Genomic DNA, 20,858 nt, shown 5'->3' on the forward strand with positions numbered 1-20,858 from the left:
AACCTCTGCATGCAAACACTGCAAGAAATTTTTAGAGCCAAAATAATAAGGAACTGACTCGCAAACTACATTGGCCATTTGCTTTTCTTTCCTGTTATTTAGAATGATGAAACAATTAAGCCCCCTTCTCTCTCTCCTTGTGTATTTGCACAGTGTTTGTACTACCTGCAGGAACACAATGAAGTTACAAATAAAATTAAACACAGCAAAACTGAAATAACAAGAATATGCATTTAAGTATGATGCAACTTTTTTTTTCCAAAACCACCTTTTAGACTTGAAATATTTCTGCTATGGTAATGTGACTGCTCTTGACTTCTACAGCCTTCCTCCTTGCCACCCCCAGCATCTGCCTGTAACTGTCTTACAAGAAGCTTTATACAGAATAATATTGAGCCTATTCCCATGAACTAATTTTAGGAAATCGTCACCAAGCCTATATTTTTTGTTTTGCAGAGGAAATGGTAAATTGGAAAAGGAGAACCCTTCTGAAAACACAGCATGGGCGACATTCATGTTTACTCGGTGGAGAAAATTCTGGAGTGCCCCTGTAACTGTATTTATGGGGAATGTTATAATGTACTTTGCTTTTCTGTTTCTATTTACCTATGTCCTTTTACTGGACTTTAAACCACCTCCACCTGAGGGTCCATCTGCTAAAGAAATTATACTTTACTTCTGGGTTTTTACCCTCGTCTTGGAAGAAATCCGACAGGTCAGCAACCTACAACATCTTAGTAAGAACACAATAAAACTTGAAGCAGTATTTTGAATAGATTTACAATCTGTATGACTGTATAAGCCTCAAGATTTCAAGTACTTGGTGTAGCTTTGCACAGAAGAGCAATACAGAACTTACCTTATCCAAAACACTCCACCTCACTCACCCAGAGCAAGCTTGTCCTCCACCATATAAACCTGTAGCTCCACCTCTGTTTTTCCATCCTGCTCCAGCTGTAGCCAAGTCAAGCGGGTTGCTAAGATTCAGGTGTCCTTCACTTTGCAAAGTATCTCTCTGATTTCACTCCCTAGAACTAAGTCCTCCCACCACAAATAGCATAAGTTGGAAGTTATATTCTACACCTCGAAACACAGCAGACAACTCTACATCCTTTTAAGAGAGTCTTCCTGCTGGGGACGTAAAAAACCAAGTAAATGAATTCAGATTATTTGTGGTTTTCGTAAAATACTTCTTAACTCAAAACATTAGCAGATCTCTTTTTGGTTTGCTTTTCTTAAAAAACAACAACAAAACCCACTTCTCCGTTACTTTCCCAGTTACTGGTTTTGGAATGTCCTCAGCTCAACAACTGAAATAACGTGTGAACAATGGTGCTAGTGTATTGCCAACTGTGGGTGCATAAAGCTGTCTTCTTTAGACACACAAAAGCAGTTATAAACATTTACTCTGGAAGAACAAATAGTGTTCAATTTAAGCAATAGGGACAGCGGAGGGGAACCTAGTTTGTTACAATTCATTTGAAATTATGCAGCAAGGCCATAACCAGAGCAGGACATGGAAAATTCTTGGATCAAAGAACATTTCATTATAAACCTGTAAAACATGAAAAGTGCGAGGCTAAAACCCAAATAAGAAACCCAGCTCTTTGCCTAGATAATCAAATGTGCACTCACTGACAAATACAGTATACAAATGCCAAATCTGTTTATGCTGTTTAGATAGCAATGTCTAGAAACTGAACTTTGACTGAAGTTGTTGTGTTGTTTAACAGCCTGACTGCTGACAAAATCTTAAATCAGGCCTCAAAAATTCTTAAGGCTAGTATCACAAGAATAAAAAGATTTGTTTTTTTTCTTTTTCATTCAACTTTTGTGTTTTAAGACAGTAAACCGAGCTTATGCTTTCAAGCTTTTTTTCCTGTTACACTAGGAATTTGATTTTGCTCTTTGCAATGAAAGAGAAAAAGTAAACAGGTATTATGTTAAACTCACAATGAAATCGTGAAACTGGAAACAGATCAATACTGATGATTATTTCTCTTTTTCAGAGTTTCTATACAGACGAAGACACAAATTTAATGAAAAAATTTAAACTGTATGTGGAGGATAACTGGAATAAATGTGATATGGTGACCATCTTCCTCTTCATAATTGGGGTAACCTGCAGGTATATATCTGTTCCATGTGATGTGGTCAGCGTCAGTAACAAGGGCTATGTATGTCAACTGACAGGAAAGTCTCATGTGCACATGAGGACAGGCTGTGACATTTACTTTTACAAGCTTTGAGACATGTTTCTGCAATAAAAGCCTCTCAAATCCTGTGGAATCACAGAGGTTGCTCCAGAGACCACAAAAAGACATATTGGTATATTCAAACACAGGTACAGAAGAGCTCTGCTTTTTTATTTGTTTGTGTTTGGCAATCACTTTTACTCAATGTATCTTTTTTTAAAAAATAAATCCCATTAAAGCCAAGCCAGAGGATACAGTGTCCCTCCATCTTCTGGCTATTTCTCATCAATATACAAACATTGAGTTACATTCCTCTTACAGGCTTATGCAACCACAGCCCTGAAGCACTTATGTTTTCCTGATTAGGCTATGCCCAGAAACTGAGTGTAATATTTGAGAAAATACTTCTCAGCAGTACTTGCAGAGGTCTGATATTTCATTTCATGTGTTCTGCAGGATGCTGAACTCGACTTTTCAAGCTGGCCGTACAATACTCGCCGTTGATTTTATGGTGTTTACACTTAGACTTATACATATTTTTGCAATTCACAAACAACTTGGACCAAAGATCATAATTGTGGAAAGGATGGTAAGAGTGCAGTCTCTCTCAGATAAATACTTGTGCTTTCTAGAAATTGGAGAGTAGGAAATCTTCTGTTCACAAAGGAAATCAGTTTATAATCTGTCTTTATATTTTTAAGGCTTGTCATTTTGCATATATTCCATTATTTATCATGAGTATTAGATGCAGTAAGTTTGAAATAGATCCTTCCAAAGAGCTCTGTAGTGTAATAAGTTAGTCCCAATTTATGAATCCTTGTACCTTACCTAATCGTTTATCCTCTGATCTGGCAAATGAAGAGTAGAGTGTCTATGACTTACTGTATTCCTCCCACTTCATAAACTGAGTACATTCGGAGCAAAGACCTCAGACCGACAGCAAGCCATTTACAGAAGGGCAGGGCATTTACTGAATGACTCTGCTCCACTTGGGGAAACAGATTATGTTATTTGCAAAAAGTGTGGAAAAAAAAATCTGTGAAAAAGGATAGCTGTAAGTTTCCCACAGGAGTTACTCGTACTTTGTAGCTCCAAGTTACAATGAAAACATATTAGTACTTTTTGAGCATATGTTGGAAGATGTTGATAAAAGATTTTTATTTATTACTACTCTCCTGCAGGAAATGAGACATTATGACTACAGTTACTGTGCTTGGGTATGTGTTGGTATGTTGAAATAGCTTTTTATTTAGGCATGTTAATCCTCTAGGCCAATTAGCTCACGGTAACTGATTAATAGGAGTTCATCTAATTGTAAGTGCTATTATAGAATCTACAAATATTTGATTTGTGACTCAGAGCACAGCTCAGTAAAGGCCCTACAATCTAAACAAGCCTATACATTGAATAAACATAACTACCAAGCTATTTGGATTTGTCTACAAATGCAATAACTGGAACTCTAACATGACATTTGCTTGGAGTAGCAAAAGGGTAAATGGCAAATAAACATTTGTTCTTGAACATTATCTAGCTTAGAGCATTAGCAGACTTTTATTGTAAGAGAAGAAGTCAGATCTACAGCTCCTAACCCTTCCTTCCTGCATACCAACCTAAACCAGGGCCTTGAACAAACGTGGTGATGTGTCTACTGTGTTGGCATCTGAAGTCGTATGAGACAACACACAGATTAAGAAGATGCAAATAAGAACATTAACAGCAGCCTAGACAAAACCATAAAATGGGAACTTTCATGTTCCCCCCATCCAAGCCAACACAATGCTTTAGCTTTGGTAGTTCAATGGTGAGCCTTATATCAAATGAAAGAACAGTGAAAGTTTCTTCAGTAAATGATACCTTCTTGAAAGGTTCATCAAGTGAGTTCAAGCAAGATCATTTCCCTTACTTAACCAGGAAGTATGTCTCTCATGTCTTTCTCCTTTTTAACCTTGCTACAGAATTGCTGAAACAAGTCTGGTAGCTGCTAAAATGGCAGTTCAATGCCAGAACAATACCCATTCACAGAGAGACTGCAGATTGGAAAAAAAATAGTTCCAGACTTGCCACTGCTCTCTCTTAACTATGACACCATTACAGTCCTGCAGCATTGCTATATTTTAAATCACCCAGAAAACAAAATAGATTGATGAAAGTCAGAGAGACATTGACTATGTCTTGCCTGGCTTAGATACCGTGTTTCTTAATAGAACTCCAAGTAACATCCTGGAGTTCTGAAATGCCTATGCTTTTGGGTAACTACAATCCAATAATCCAATTGAAATGAATTTACAGTCCCTAATGAACTGTGTCAGATTAGATGGCAAGAGGATGAAGTGTTCCTCTTCCATCAGGGAAAAATTATTACACTTGAAATACATATTAGATTTTTTTTTTAAGTGTTTTAGGATTCAATTACTTCTGCTTCTGTAGAGAAGCACAATGTTTAAAAGCAGGAAGTCCTGAAAACAATCCCTCAGATGCATTACTTTTAGCTTGAAAACTCAAGACAGAAGCTACCTGATCCCTGCAGCCTTCAATGTCTGCTGTATCAGTGGTTCAGTATTCATCAATGAGCACCGACTCTTACCAGGATTCACTGCTGCAGCAGAACTCTTGTAATTCACAGTAAAGTCGATGGTACTGTGAGATCTCACAAAAAATCTGCATTTAAAAGGTACAGTGAGATTGACTTAAAAGATAAAACGTGTTTCATTTTTAAATGTTAGATGATTGAAAAGCATGGCTTTAATTTAAAACATGCCTTTATCTAAATGAGCTATCAAAGAAAAATACTGATTACAGGCCAAGACCAATATGATAACAGCAAGGTCAAGAGAGGAATTGTGTGCATGGAACTGTATCCTATTCCACCTCCTTTAACCTAAACAAGCTTGTAAAGAAACAAAACTATTTGAGCCGTTTTCATACAGAAAGATTACTGTTCTTTGACTACGCTATGACAGTTACCTTACCTCCTTTTCACCCCTCCTCCTCTCTTTTTTAGATGAAGGATGTTTTCTTCTTTCTGTTTTTCTTGAGTGTGTGGCTTATCGCCTATGGTGTGACAACTCAAGCTCTGCTTCATCCTGATGACAGCCGAGTGGAATGGATATTCAGAAGGGTGCTTTATCGTCCCTACCTTCAGATATTTGGCCAGATTCCACTGGATGAAATAGACAGTGAGGAAATTTCTTTCCCCCCTAACTTGGCCATTTTTGAATGCACACTTCTGATTAGAGCATGGAATTCCTTCCCAGTATTGTCTTTTTTTTTTTTTTTTTTTAATCTTTGTCCTGCAGGCCAAAGCTTTCACATTACTATGATATAAATAGTGTATTTGTAAAGAGATAACATGCATTGTGGAATTACATTAGAGCATAAGGGCTGGCCCTATTTAGACAAGCTGTCTGAAATAGTCACACAAGGATTTGCAGTTCTAAAGGCCGGCATACCTTCTTTCACTTCAATCCATTTCCATTCAGTTTAAGCTAGACCCAGATAACCCTGTGTAAACTGAAATAATAGCACCTCCATATATTTTGGCAGTAGTTTAACGTGACAGTGTTAAAGCAGTACAGCTCTGCCTGTAAGCAAACACTAATGTTTTAGAATAAATATTCCGCTATAGCATTTATTGACTCTGGAGGTAAAGCTGCCCAAATCAAATAAAGCTAGTAATTGCATATGTGCAACATTTCAAACAAAACAATATAAAAATAATGACAAGACAAGGAAATACTTGGACATAAAATTTCAAAGGCAACATTTCTGATAGGTAAGCAGGTAAAATACAGAATAGGTCATCTCCCAAAGAAGTCTGAAGTAATGCCACAGCATTTAGCCAGAATAACAGTGCTAAACATCAGTGGCTATATTGAAGTAGGATTCAAACTTGAGGTAATATAGATGGAACCAAAAAAATCCCATAGACAGAAGCAAACTAGTAAGCATTCTTTCATGTTCACCCTGCTTAACAAGAAAAAGCACATGTCTTAGAAAAGGCAAAAAAGACTGAATGAGACAAGAGAGCAGGGGTGTGATTCATTTCACTTAACTCTAAATGCCTATGCTCACTCTCATTTCCATTAAAGTAATTGGAGAGAAACAAATATTTCTGGAATAGGATCCGTCTCATTTGGAAATAAGTCAGATGTAGCATTCCCTAGAAATGTGTGTTTCTGTCTGTTGAGCCTCCAAAGGGTGTCCTCACCTGGATAAATAATTGGTTAAAAGACAGAGAAAAAAAGAATTAATTACACAGGCAACTTCCAGAAGGGAGTCATTTGTCCTGGGGCCCTCGGGGACTTACTCTGTTTAACATCTTTATGAAACACACAGAAAAGGAGTTGGGTAATGAGGGGGACAAAAATTGCTGACAAAACTACATTACTGGGTAGTAATGACTAAAGCTGACACCTAAGAGTTGCAGAGGACCCTCATGAGTGCTAAATCATCAAATGAAATTCAGTGTAGATAAATATAAGGTGAAAGCAGTCCCAGCTGTGGTGAGCTTTGATATAACTGTGTGCTCTAAGGAATATGATCATGGGGTTATCTGTGGCAGTGGGGAAAAGAATTATTAGTAAAAAAATGAAGAACAAAAAAGTAAATATTATTTTGCTACTCTAAATTTGGAGGTTTAATTCATAGCTGGAGACAGGACACAGGGCTAGACCTCCAGTCTGATGGAGTAGAGCCATTCTTACGAATCTCAAATGCAAGCTCAGATGTACAAAGTAGTTAAATTTAGAACGAGGAACCCCATTCCCAGCTCTTACTGAGTTTTCTCCTCTAACACATGTACCAGCATGAGGACTGCGAAGACACAAGTATGTGGGGGAACACAACTGCTAAATACTCAAAGGTGGTTTGACTTCAGGAACTCAAATCTAGTCTAAAAAGGATACAGCCTTTTCAATACAATCCCCCTTTGCTGAATGTTACTAAAAAGCCAGCTGTGACAGCGGTCTTGCCACTGAATGAGCACCCGAGTTCTGGAGGTCTACATTGTCCTAGGGTTGTAAACCTCTTGCACATTAAAACAATATCTTTTCATGTACATGATATTTGCACAAAATTAAAGACATTGGATATTAGTTCACATAAATGATCTTTCAACTGCAAGAATTAGCTCAGTAGCTCAAAGAGTCAAAGAACTATCCTTTTAAGGTTAAGAGAGTCTCGTATTTATGGTCCTGCTAGCAGTCAGCAAGGGCAGTACAAAAATACTACCACAATATTGGGTTTAAGCTTTTAATGACTGCAAAATATTCACAACAAAATTATGCTGCTGTTTTTATGCAGCCAAGATTAAATCATTTTAGTAATCAGTATCATCGTTGTCCTTGATTTGTATCTTAACAGTAAAAGTACTAAATATACACATCCATTCATGTCACCAGGTCTTAAAAAAAAGGCATGTTTAGAGATATTAATTCAGTTTTTATTTATTTATTGAAATAGCTATGAAATGCATTACTTCAAACCTCAGGAACAATTTGTAATTCTTGCCATTCTTTGTTGGAAGTCAGAGATTTTGCTCAGCACAATGCAAAGCTTTTGTCTCCACTATGAAATACATGTGGCAGTAGGATTTGTCAAAATTAATCTTTTATTTCTCTGTCTTCCTTTGCAGCATCACAAATGTATCCCAGGAATTGTACATTTAATCCACTGCAGATTCTGCAGGAGAACTTGCCATCATGTCCTAATAGCTATGCCAACTGGCTTGTCATACTTCTGTTGGTCATCTTCCTGCTAGTCACAAATGTTCTCCTTATGAATCTCCTGATTGCTATGTTCAGGTAAGAGTGATTTCAGTAAGTATCAAGGCAGAGGCTGCAAAGGTTTAAGTGAATGCCCACATTTACTACATTGCTGTTGGCTATTCATTTTGGAATACACTAGTAATTTTCCTAATGAATATTATTCAGGGATTGATAGGTAGACCTCTGTGATCATATAGTTTTTAAGTTCTCATCATCCTTACTCTAGCCACATTAAAGGCAAGAAGAAAAGAAGCCTCTTTTACTGCTAAAAATTCAATTAAACATGCATAGAAGGGTCTGGATCCCTGGCTGTGCTGCAGCACAAGTCTGCAGGTGCAAAGCAGCTGTAAACTTGGCAGAATTAACAGTGGATGATCTGCACATAGGGGAAATGCTTGATGTCAACACAGCTAATAATGATTCATTTGGTTGAAGAACTGGCATGGCATGTTTGCTGATCTTGCCTGAGTGAAGTGGAATTATCTTTCTTTTTTAATTAAAAAAAAACGGATGTATTTTTTAACATTTGAAGACTGCAACTGAAATTATTTTAATATCTAAGAATTTGCACAAACTTTAGATTAAATTAACACTACTTGCTGAGCTTGCTGTTCCTTTTTTAAAGTAAATGTGGGACTACATTTTGTAATAATAAGCTTTAGCTTGTTGCAGAAAAAAAGTTATATACTTTTTTCTTCCCCTCCCAATTACAGTTACACTTTTCAAGTTGTTCAGGGCAATGCAGACATCTTCTGGAAAATCCAGCGCTACAACCTGATTGTTGAATATCATGGCCGGCCTGCCTTAGCACCACCATTTATCATTATTAACCACATAACTCTGGTTCTCAGAAGAATCTTCAACAAAATGGAACATAAAAAAGAACACCTGGGTGAGTTGTTAACAAACATCTAGCAACTGGAGACCCTGACACTCTCCTAGTACATGCTGAATAGGCAAAACAGAAAAGCAATTAAGATTTCCTTAAGCCAAGAGTCACAATCTATTTTTAACAAAGACTGCCAGGAGAGTACAAATGAAAAGTTAAGGCTTATAATGTATCCTGTACTATAAACAGTTTCCCATAATGCATTTTTTTTAATGCACCATAGTTACTACAACAAAGGTGTTGATATAAAACTGGTTAAAGGAATTTGATTTCTGAAGACATAACAATGGATAGGTTTAATGAATAGTTATTTCATTTGCTCCTGAATTTTAGTAATTATTAAGTCCAGATAACCCTAAAAACGTATACCACGTCTAAAAATCTATTAGGATCAGTGGTTACTTCCCAATACAGAGACATGGACAGAGAGAGAGAACATGCTTGGAGAAATGGTGGTCTCTTAAAAGTTGTAAGGCAGATGAAGTTCCGCTAATTACAGAAGGCATTTGAGGCCTTTCTATAGTGACGGCAAACTTGGTCCATCTAGTTTAATAGTGTCTGATAATAAGCCTATTTACTCCCCCTGTGCAGGCTAATAATAGGCTTTAGAGCAGAACTGTTGTCAGACTGGACCAATTCAGAGCCCTTTCAGACACACTCCTAGCTACCAAAGCACACTGCTGAAGATTCTTAATAAAAAAGAATAAAAATTCTTTTTTCCTGTAAGAAAGCAAGTACCTGACTGCTCAGGTTATAGATTCAGTAGTGTTTGGAGCATGCAGCAAGTGTGCCCTTTTACCAATCTTTAGGAGGATACAAAACCAGTATGCTGCGTTCAAAATACATCTGTGAATTTGAGGTCTGTGGTTGGCTGGGACACTTGACAACAACAACAACAACAACAACAGGCTTTATACTTCAAGGTAGAGGGATTTATTCACAGTTTGTCCTTCCTATTTATAATTGTTCTAATAAAGAAGCTTAGGTGATAAAGTGTGACTGAACATAAAGCTCTGCTCATTAAATACTTTGGGGCTAAAATATGTCAGAAGTCCAGTAAGTTTGTAAATAAGTTTAAATGGAACTACAGATATTGGTCCATGCTGTTCTTTAGAAAATTCAGGAGTCATATCCAACTGCAAAAAGGTCTATTGCCTTCCATCACAAGAAGAAAAAGTAGAAAATATTTATTTTAATAACATGACACTCCTGCAATAGCAAAGGGCCCACAATGGCAAGACTTCATTTTTCTTTAGCATAGCAGCCTTCCATTACTAGTATAAGAGAAAAGGGAGTAAAATATAATTCTTACTTTTTTTTTCCTACAGAAAGAGATCTTCCAGTTAGCCTAGATCAAAAAATCATAACATGGGAGCTGATGCAAAAAGAAAATTATCTTGTCAACCTTGAACAAGAAAGGAAAGAAAGCAATGAAGAAAGGCTGAAGGCCACATCTAATAAGTATGTTATTCTGACCCACAATAAGCATACCTTGCAAGTCTTCAGCTTTGAATGAAATAAATATTCAGGTGCTTGTAAAGCTTATATGAAGAGTCCAACTAGAACGCAGTTAGGAAATACACAGTCCATGAAAAAATGTGAGAAGCCAGAATCACTACAATATTAGAAGAGTTTTTGGCACTCCTGAAGTATGTACAATTACAGACCTGTAAGCTCCAGCCAAATCTGCAGTCAAACCCAATGAAAATCATATTCATGAATAAACGGTGGAAGAATAGTTCCTTTGCTATACTGCAGTGCGTGTGCTTCCATCCCCTGTAGGAATACAACAAAGACTTTTGAATTAGACTTTTGAATGGCTTAGACTGTAGACTCACACCATAAAGCCGTAAATAGTTGTTCTTCTGCATCTGTGACCTGGCTGTAATTCAAGAGATCTTAAACTTCCATTCAACAAAACTGTTGAATGGAATTATATTTCAATAACTGAGTCTCCATTTAAATACTTCTCTAAAATATCTCCCTGTTAGGAATATCACTTAAATTGGTTTAGTAGTCTAAAGAAAAAGTCCTAAATTTTTTACTCCTTTAAGCAAAACACAAAGGAGTTATATGCAGTGAAAACAGAAACAACTAAGGCAATACTGAAAGCCGGACAGCAAAGCATTCTTTAAAGAAGCTTTTAACACCTGTTTCAGCTGTTTCCTCTTATGATGAAACTGACTTCAAATAGAGGCACAACGGGTGTGAAAGTTATCATAAAAATGTTCCTGTGCTGTCTGTTTTCTGTCTGTGCTGTCTTTCAAAACAAACCTCCATCTAACTCATAGAATAGCTGGAGACCAGAACAGCATACTTGAGTATGTTCTTGGAAAATCTTCTTCTCCCTGTAATCTACATAGACTCTTAATTCATAATAATTTAGTATTAAGTTGGTTTAAACTTTATTCTCACAAGCAGATCACTGACAAACCCTAGGAATGAGAGCTCAGTTGTTGAAATCAAGCAATAAATACGTGTGTAATTGCTTCCAGACAAAGGGCACAATTCTGTTATTTCTAGCTTTAAAGCTAGAATGTTTTAAAGATGGTACAATGTAGATGAAGTTACTGGAGGGGAAAAGTAAGAATCAGTCTGGCTTTGCAGTATTTCAGGCATAATAGAGCCAGAAAGAGACTGGAAAAGGTTCAGGTGAACACCACTAAACCCGTGGCTTTTTATCTTTGCTCTTAGGTGGTAGCAGTGTGTATCTGAAATCTTACAAAACCCTCAGAAAGTGACTCTTTTGAACTTCGCATTGAACTAAGCCCAAAGTGCATTAGACCCATCCAGCAGCAGCTTTTTCGCATAGACCTGAATCGAACATAATCTGTTAGAGAGAAACTTTGAAGAGTTAGGACAAAGCAGAGAGGGATTTGAGGAGCCTATGGGGAACCAGACGCGAAGAATAAGGAACTGCTGGGAGAAGAGGTGAATGATGCAGAAAGCATGTGGACAGTACAATGGTTTGGAGGCACTAGGTGGAAGCTGTCTACACAGTCCCTTTGGACTGTATGGAAAAAGGGATCTGAATGTCAAGCCAATTTCCAAAAATGAAACCTCATATAAAGTTTAAGTGGCTCATCTCCCCTGTGTTGATGGAAAAGATTGTGGCCTCAGTTCTCACGCCAGGATCAGTTTACATTTGGTAAAGGGGGGACATAAGTGGCTGGAGAGACTGGGCTGGAGCTAAGGCTCCTGTCTGCTGTCCTTGATGTCCACAGCAGCTGGGGCCAAGTGTCCCACACCAGAAGCTGAACAGCTGCTGTAATCTGGGCAACTGGTGCATGAGATTGTTCCAGAAATGCTGCTCTGTTCAATAAATACTCACAGGAACACCTCAAGCGGTCAAAACTTTCAGGGGGCTCTGGGATGTCTCAGCAGCACAGAACTGCTAGCGAGGGGCCATGGGTGCAGGAAGTTACGTGGCTTTTGTGTCCTAGGATTTCTTCTGAAGCCTTTCCTTTTTGCTCAGTGTGTCTGCTTTGTTTCCACAGGGTGGATAACTTGTCTAAGTATTTTAGTGGATTGAAAGAACAAGAAAAGCGGTTTAAAGTTATGGAAGCCCAGGTAAGTAATAGTTTTATAGGCACTTATATCAGCTTTAGGATTTCACCACATTTCTCATTTAATGGTAGTCTGGCAGACCCTATTTAGGGATGAAGGGAAGGAGAAATGGATCTGTATTATGGTTTCGCTTACCTTATTGTTTTCTCTCTGGTGATATATATATGTAAAGAAACATTTCTGACCGGCAGAAAGGAGAAAGGGGAATACAGCATTTCTTGCTCTCCTTGCTAGTCTACTTGAGAAGTGTTCATTCCTTCATTAAGGATGTTTCTGGAATGAAACGCTTCATCTTCCCCCCTCTATTATCTTCCTTCTCCCAACCTTTTCTTTCTTTAAAACTGTCAACTTTGAAAATACCCATATTCTGTCTGATCGGACCTAGACTAATCTTCTTGGACATCAGTTTTTCTAATTTTCTTGGATATCAGATACCAACGTCTCAAAGAGAAGGGTCAAACATACAAATGTGAAACACAAATAATAGAAGGAAACCCTATCGTGAGCTTGAAATATAAACAAACATTTTTTAAACAGTCTGAAAATACTCAGCATTATCACGTGCTACGCAGCACAACTGTTACTGTTCTCTTTGTCCTTAGAACTCTCCGGTGTAATTTTGGCCTCGCTGATAGTTCCTTATCTTAATATTCCCATTGCAATTTCCCTCCCCTTTCTTAGACATTTTATGGCTTCCTGAAAAAAGTCGTGCTATTCAATGAACAATGTTGACACCAAATAACAGGTCCAACAGGAACACACAAGAAATGCTTTAGTAAGTTTGTGTCAGCTTGAGATAATGCAATATACTCACAAAAAAGGGAAGGTATTTAATACAAGTCTTCCTCCCAGACAGTTCAACTATTTCTTAAATAAAAATAAAAAATATATGGGGTATCTCTGATGCTGCTTCAGTCTGCTGCCTAGATTATCTTTCTTGCAAATTTAAGAATGGATAAAGTACTACGAATATTAGCTGATGTAGAAATCACTACCTATTTTGTAGATTTGCTACTGTACAGCTGTTATCTCCTCAATGGCAGAGGTTTTAACCAAAACCAACCTCTTGTGCAACCCACCAGCTCCAAACTATACACGTAAGTATTGAAAAACAATAATGGAAAAGCTAATTAATACAGCTATACAATTTCATTTAAAAATGACAGGGAAAAAATAAAAAGATTGGAAAAGAACCACATAAGGAGGTACCTAGAGGTAATGGGAATATAAACAAAACCAGAATATTCATACTTCGGAATGAAAAAATTAACCTTTTGCAAAATATATTTTAAAAACTTTGGGGAAAGGACTGTTGTTTAGTGTGAGTTAGAATCATCTCACCCAGCTTCAAGCATCTAAATAAGTATCTATTTGCCACAGGGTTTCTTGAGAGGATTGTCTTGGGAGTTTCCTGAGTCAATGAGAGAGTACTACCAAAGTATTACCAAAACATTTAATATGGGTAACAATAATCATTAAAAATAGAACTTAAGCAAGCCTCCTACTTTGTTTTGATGAACACAGCTCATTTGCCTTCAGAGCTGCAACTATTTCTGTCAGTTAAGAATCTTGTCCTGTGTCCCAGGGCTGCACTGTTTGGAGTTTAAAGCACTAGAGACAGAAACAGACTATTTCTCAGCCACCAGAGGATGTCCAAAACAATAAAGATTTTGGGTATTAATTATCCATTTCAATATTTACCTATTACTATCTATTACACAAAAAGGCCTCCAGAAACCATAAACTGAACATATATATACACTACATGGGAAAAAGAAGTAGACGGAAACTCAGCAGTCATGACATGACAAGACCTGAAATCACTCAAACTAACCTCAAACTTGACTTAATTCTATAAGCAGCTTATAAAACACATCCATAAATTGCTTCATTATCAATATTCCAATAAGAAAAACCATCCTGTAGCATATTCCCCAGACCTTTCAATACTGTAACTGCACAGAAATCAGAAACTTAAATAGCTGAAAAATAAAGAAGAAACCTGTGTTTATCATTTACTGAGCAAATACAAAGTAACAGAATCTACAGTATCTTTTTATTGTGGATTATTTTCAACATTTTAAAGTTTCTTAAGCAATTGCTGTTACGTGCCCCTTGTCCTAAGGCTTTTAAACAAGTACGTGGCTTTTACAATCCTATTAGGTGTGACGAATGCCTACACGGAAGGGCCTCTGCCAGAAAGAAGTGAAAGAGAAGAGCATGCCGATCAGTCCAAGAATGACATCACATACATGGATAATTAAATTTTATTCTTATTTCTTCAGATTAAACCTTTTGTCCTTCTGAACTACTGTAGAAGTAAAATCCTAATCTCGCAAAGGCCTAAGGCCCAGCTCTCAAAGCCTTTACGCCCAGCACTGCCAATGTTTTACACTACTGAGGATTTCTTGGTATTCCTCCTTCAATTTCTTGGGCTTTCTTCCGTTCTGCTCCTCTATCACTTGATCCATTCTCCAAAACTCCATTCCACAAATCGCATTAAAAACTTTCTCCTCCAGGATGACTCTACCACCTCATTTTCTAAATATGATCTGCCTTCTGTTCTCCAAATACCACACCCGCAGTCCAGTGTAATCATTGCCAATTTCCACATTTCTCTGTTCAAGGGAGTCTCCCTTTGGAAGGGTGATCATTTATGCGCTAAAACCCACGCCACTTCCTTGGCCAAGAAAGCAAGCTTGTATTTCTGAGTTGCTTAGAAAGGAAATCCACAGGAAAGGGCCTGGGATACTGAACTATTACAATCCATACAGTTCCTGGAGTTCTTACAACCCTCGAACGATTGCACTCACCGTCTTCTCTTCCCGTGCTGGCTTCTGTGAGCTATTCCTTTGCTGCTGTTCCTTACTCAGGGCTCCCCACTCAGTCCCAGAAACTGGAATCCCATCGCACGCTCCTCAAGTGTGCAGTGGCTTGTGGTCATTTTCCAAACAGAAAGCAGGGGACCCTCCCACAGTCAGACCCCCATCCTCTGCTGCTTGCTTTTTTGTTTCATTGCCAGATCTCATCAGCTTCCTGCTGTTAAAGGAGACTTTGCCTTGATGTATTGCACCGCATGGAACACAGCATCTACACCTACGCCGTTCTCAGATTTCATTTTTTTAATCTCTCAAAGTTCAGGGAAAAAAAAAAATCACTTAAGAGACTTTAAAGCAAGAATGTGTAGCAAGAATTTTCCTACAAACTAGGAATTTGGACTGTTGTCTTTTTCATTACTTAAAACTGGCATGCACATTTTTAGCATACAAAAGCTAGCTGGCTTTATTAGAATTTTAAAGGAAAAGATACACCAATAAAATGAATATTACTACCATCCTTTAAAAGGAAATTTCTTTGGAATAATATAAACAGCATCAGAAGGGGGGGAAGTATTGGGTTGTGGTCTTTCTTACACTGATAAGCTTGAACTGAACTTAATTTCCTCAGGCCTTTAACACTGTTTCTATGCAACACAGATGTAGGTTGTGCAAAAGCTTTCTCCGTTACCAAAGGTGGGGAAAAAAAAAAAAAAATCTCAGATCTGATAAAAATACCTTTCCAACATGAGTCTTTTAATAATAGATATTAATCTTTTTATAACATCTTCATAAAATAGGCATTTGTCCAGTTTATTCAGCTGTGCCCCAGAACTCAGTGACCCCATTGACAGTGGTGGAATTTTGGTACTGTCCTACCTGTTCTTCACCCTAGGCCGGCAGAAGCCACAAAACCACCAAGTTTGTACCAAACTACATTTTTGGTTAGGAGATAATGCCTTATAATAATGCATTACAACCAGCACGCCCGACTCTTGGCAGCAGCTTCCATTCAAAACCGGCTACTATTTTAATTGTGATCAGCACATTAATTATCCACTGGAAACCAAAATCTGTCCATTTGGAATTGTTGTTATGTCCCACTCACATGCACTGGAACAACTGCTGTATTTAGCAATAACCCATTAATTAATGTGCACCAAATTGTATACTCATGAGAAAATACCTTCTGCTTTTAAAATTAAAAGGTGAATTTCAAAAGATGGAGCAATATTACTCATTTTACATTGTTTTCTGCTTCTGCTGCCAAATGATTCATCTGTTCAAACACAAAGACTCAAATGACTGGGCCTACCAGTCGATTCTTGATAAGATGCTGACACCGCCCCAGAGGAAGTAACCTCCCCAAATATCCTTCACGGTTTGGGCAAGCACAGTCTAGCAAGAAATATCACAAATTCTAAAGTAGTAATCTTTTACTGCACAATTACAAATACTAACATTGGGGTATGTTAATTTAGAATACTGGCCAAAAAAAAGTCAGTCCAAACTGACCTGAATTAATTTGAGTTTCAAATCATATAACCTTTCAAAGAATTTAATCTTTCACACTTATTTATAAAATTTGCTAACATTCTGTGTGAAAACCTACTGTATTTGACATTCACTCCAATGTGATTCATTGTATGAGGTGACTCATCCTATGAGGCGATTCTCTATATATTGTAAAATGATTGAAAATGTTAAAAATGTGAAGTTTAGAATCTACAAATATAAGACTTGAGGGAGAAGTTACAAGAGGGTAAGCTTAGAGTAACATTCTAGAAGATTTTCAAGACAATTCTCAAATCAAATAAACTGAGCATTTGTAAAACTCCTATAGCTGCATTAATCAGCATGGTTCAAAGAAATGAAGAAATCAAGCTACGACTGAAAATTTATTGAATCCTAAAGAACAAAAAAGTATCTGGTCCTGGTACAAATATCTCATTCCCACCAAATCCACACATAGAATCAAGGTGGATGCAGTGACACCTGGAAAGGACATTCAAATGTGCAGGCCAAGAATCATCACATCATATCATATCAGTATGAGGAAAAGCTGCTGCCCAACTTAACAACTGAAGCTGTTGCAAATTCTGACCTACACTCAATGTGATGAGACTTTGCTGAAGCCATCTTGAGCGTGTCTTCACCAGGATATAGCCAGAGTTGTACCCCACTGCAGGAAACACTGTGTTTTTTAAAATCTTTACCATGTGACACTAAATAAGGTAAATATTAAGCCAACCTTAAAAAAATATATATATTTTTGCCAGTTCCCACCTGGGCCCTCCAAACTCACGACTGGGCACTGTTGTGCTTTTTGCTTTTACTCTCAATGGCAATGACAGAAGGATGTAGTAACCAAAAAAAAAAAAAAAAAGAAGAAAAAGGTTTTCCTCCATGGGACGGGGCCAGAAGAAATAACATCTAGTGGAAGACTAGCTTTTATTTCACTGTTTAAAAATGTCTATGTAATAAGCTGATCATCTTTGTTCGAGGATTCTACAGGATTTGGGAACAGCTCTAAATTTGGGGGTTAGTAGGAAGCCTTGCAGCCTTTTAGCTAATACATCTTTTTCTTTGGCTACTTCACCTCTAGAGCAAGCCCCAGGAAGTTGCGCAAGCAAACAACCAAAGCACACCCTATTCTCTCCTGCTAGGGTGCAATTATCCTGTGCCCATAGACTTCTCACGAACAAAAAGCCTGGAATGTATTTTAGGTAGCTTAATTTCTAAATTTCTAAAATGTTCTTGGTGGCTACGATGCAAACCGTTAGACAAGAAAAAGTATCATATGGTTTCCAGACCAGGGGGGAAAAAAAAAAAAAAGAAAAACCCAAACATATCCAAAGACAATACAAGCCCTTGGATGTCTCTAATGTGCTCCATCCTTCAGGACTCTTTCTCCTCCCCTTCATCATCTACTTTAGGTCGGAAATTTTTCCTATTCTTCTTCTTACTGCAATGGAATCCAACTGTTTCCACCAATGGCTCTTCACCTGAGTCTCTAAACCTTGCACTCAGTGTACCTTCTGTATTCAGGTCCCCCGCCATCATGTACTCCTCCTCCTCTGTTGCCTTTCCACTTCCACTACCTAAGTGCCCCAGCTCTACCTTATCTTCCTCCCTCAAGTCATCAGTCTTCAGAGATTTTCCTTTCAGATCTGTTTTCATGTGTTTCTTATCTTCCCCTGCCGATGTTTTCTTTTCCAGTCCATCAACACCCCTTTTTGCTGGTTTGGTGAAGACAATCCTCCCAGCTCCACTGCTGGAAGGGTCCTGGTTGAAGTATGGGGTGTAGCTATCTTGGGCAGCTGAGCTTCGTCCCTCCCCTCTTTTCTTCAAACCCTCTAGAAATTCCATGGCCACTGCCCTGTTAGTCTTGTCACTAGACTCTGAAATTCCATCTAGGCTGTATTTGGTCCAGCGTTCTGGGTGTGCCACATAGTCAGGCACTGCAGGAGAGGTTTTGGGAGCCTGCACTGGTTTGGCTTGCTTTCCCAGGCTTTCTGGAACCATGTTACCCGAAACCATGGTTGGAGGCAGCGGACGCTTAAACCTCCCATCAACAACATTATCTTCAGGCATCGAGGGCACAGACAACTTGGCCGCCTCTTCCAGGCAATCAAAAATGCTCTGGCTACGGAGAGAGAACGTAGAACTCATGCCCCTCAGATGGAATGGCTGGACAGGAGATCTGTGACTGCTGTTTGAAGAGTCAGGGGTCTCCCCTGATCTGTAATCCCCATCATCTCCAGATGGCTCCTCAGGAGATACTGTATCAACTTCGGCTTCATCCGCTAACCCCAAATCATCGGAATCAGAATCGCTGAGTGACACTGTGTCTGAGGGAGGAGCTCCTTCGTAGTCTGTGGCACCACCAGCCACTGTCCCCAGAAAGGGTTCACCTGCCTCCTGATCGCCCATCTTCAAGGCCTCACTCCACTGAGGTCTTTGCCGTAGGCCCAGGAACAGCTGCAAATACGATTTTCCAAATGCCCAGCGAGTTTAGTGCCTAGAATATAAAGGAGCATAAAAATTCCACTGTGAAATGAGAACCAAGTATAAGACTATCATTCTGTGCCGTGCAAAATAATTATTACTGCAACACAACAGGCAGCTGTACTTCAGGGATTCCTAAGCAATTTTGCTTGAAATAAAAACATTATTTAAGGAATGAATGCACATTAAAATTAAAGACTTACAGAGGACTCAATACAAGAATATGAAGTAATTAAAAATAGAGTTGCACACCAAATGTCATTAGAGGTTACAGCAGGTCCAATTACTAAAAAGATGAGCATAACATTTTTGAGCAAATCTGAATAGCCCATAACTCTTATACATCTCCCAAGAGACAGCTATGACCTCTCCAAATTACACCCTGCATTTATCATACTGTATAAATCCACAAAAACACATCCTAATCTCTCACACTTTCTTTTGACCATTACGATCCTTTATTGCATTAGCCACTGTACCTCCTGTCCCACTAATCCTCAAGTTCTGCCTATTATAAAGGACACTATCACTGATCGAAGTCAGTGGCAGAGAAGCCACAAAAATATCAGGGCTACAGTTTCAGGATTGCTTTAAAGTACAAGCTCCACTCCTCCTGCCTTGGGTTTAAGCTCTCGTGTCATTACTAGATTCCTGGAATCAGAAAGCGAGGCAGCTCAAGAAATCAATCCCACTGGATTAAGAAAACTAATCGCACATGCCATGCTTCTGCATGGAAACAAGGGGAGGGTGCAACCAAGGGTCTGGAAGAGCTGGCCCTTCAGTCAGTAAGAAGATAGTGTGATTTGAAGCCTGACTTCCAGCAGTGGCTGGATTACCTGATTCACTCTGCCACCTGCTTGAAGGGAAACTTGCAGAACTGAGGTGGTTGATGATCACTCTACCACTTGCCCAGCAATCAGAAACAGAGTCGGCAAACACACACTTCAGTTCAAATCACAAAAACGTGAATTACAGAAACAGTTCTAATCTATTATTAGAATAAGCTCGACTACCTAATTATAGGTTCTGAAACGGTGCAGTAAACAGACATGGAAAGTCTGTTAGTCACTCACTTTCTCTTGAGACTGAGTCAGCTTCCCCTCCTGAGGGTCAGTTAAAGCCACCAAAGATCTCAGCACTTCCACCCTAGAAAACAAACATTTCCATCAAGATACTGGAAATGTAGTTTTAAAATGAGTTTAAAAATAATTCCTTCCCCCTGAATCATCCAAAGCTGCAGAACCGAGTTCTAAATCTGACACAAACTCACGCTGGTATAAAAGTCTGCAGATATTCCTGGATTTTTGGCAAAAGAACACCACACAGCCTAATAAGGCAGGCACCACTATATTGACTCAGTCTCCACATTCACACTGCCAACCTTATTGTGTAGAACGGAACAGAGGTTTTAAAAAAATAAAACTGTAATTTGCACGTGCAGTAAACCACTACTAAATGAACGGTATTAAATGCAGCTCAGAAAATATAAAAATAATAGTTATGCATTGCAAGTACTAAGTGCTGCTAAGTACTAAGACAGTGGATACCACAGAGTTCCATTTTCAAAGAAAGGTCATATTCACAGTTAGGGCCAGATCTTCATGAGGCATTAAAA

The 20,858-nt window shown here is 38.4% G+C and overlaps 2 protein-coding genes across 2 annotated transcripts in view; one reads left to right on the forward strand and one right to left on the reverse strand.

Moving 5' to 3' along the window:
• TRPM5 (transient receptor potential cation channel, subfamily M, member 5) overlaps window positions 1–14,683 on the forward strand; it is a 38,507-nt gene extending 23,824 nt beyond the window's left edge. The window contains exons 15-24 of the mRNA XM_009698020.1: window positions 457–715; window positions 2,010–2,128; window positions 2,652–2,784; window positions 5,200–5,374; window positions 7,831–7,999; window positions 8,677–8,855; window positions 10,181–10,313; window positions 12,350–12,422; window positions 13,426–13,516; window positions 14,583–14,683. Coding sequence (XP_009696322.1) covers window positions 457–715; window positions 2,010–2,128; window positions 2,652–2,784; window positions 5,200–5,374; window positions 7,831–7,999; window positions 8,677–8,855; window positions 10,181–10,313; window positions 12,350–12,422; window positions 13,426–13,516; window positions 14,583–14,683 — 1,432 coding nt within the window. The remainder of the gene's footprint in view (window positions 1–456; window positions 716–2,009; window positions 2,129–2,651; window positions 2,785–5,199; window positions 5,375–7,830; window positions 8,000–8,676; window positions 8,856–10,180; window positions 10,314–12,349; window positions 12,423–13,425; window positions 13,517–14,582) is intronic.
• Window positions 14,684–18,065: 3,382 nt separating this feature from the next.
• On the reverse strand, window positions 18,066–19,168 carry TSSC4 (tumor suppressing subtransferable candidate 4). Its single transcript, XM_009698021.1, has one exon. It carries the CDS (start codon window positions 19,166–19,168, stop codon window positions 18,134–18,136), a length of 1,035 nt encoding a protein of 344 aa, XP_009696323.1. The 3' UTR covers window positions 18,066–18,133.
• Window positions 19,169–20,858: the final 1,690 nt, after the last annotated feature.

Source organism: Cariama cristata, unplaced genomic scaffold (genome assembly GCF_000690535.1).
Source record: "Cariama cristata isolate BGI_N322 unplaced genomic scaffold, ASM69053v1 scaffold40893, whole genome shotgun sequence".
NCBI lineage: Eukaryota > Metazoa > Chordata > Aves > Cariamiformes > Cariamidae > Cariama > Cariama cristata.

Bases quoted from the DNA above. Each gene is read 5' to 3' on its own strand.
- TSSC4 (XM_009698021.1), bottom strand. From the start codon at position 19,168: ATGGGCGATCAGGAGGCAGGTGAACCCTTTCTGGGGACAGTGGCTGGT.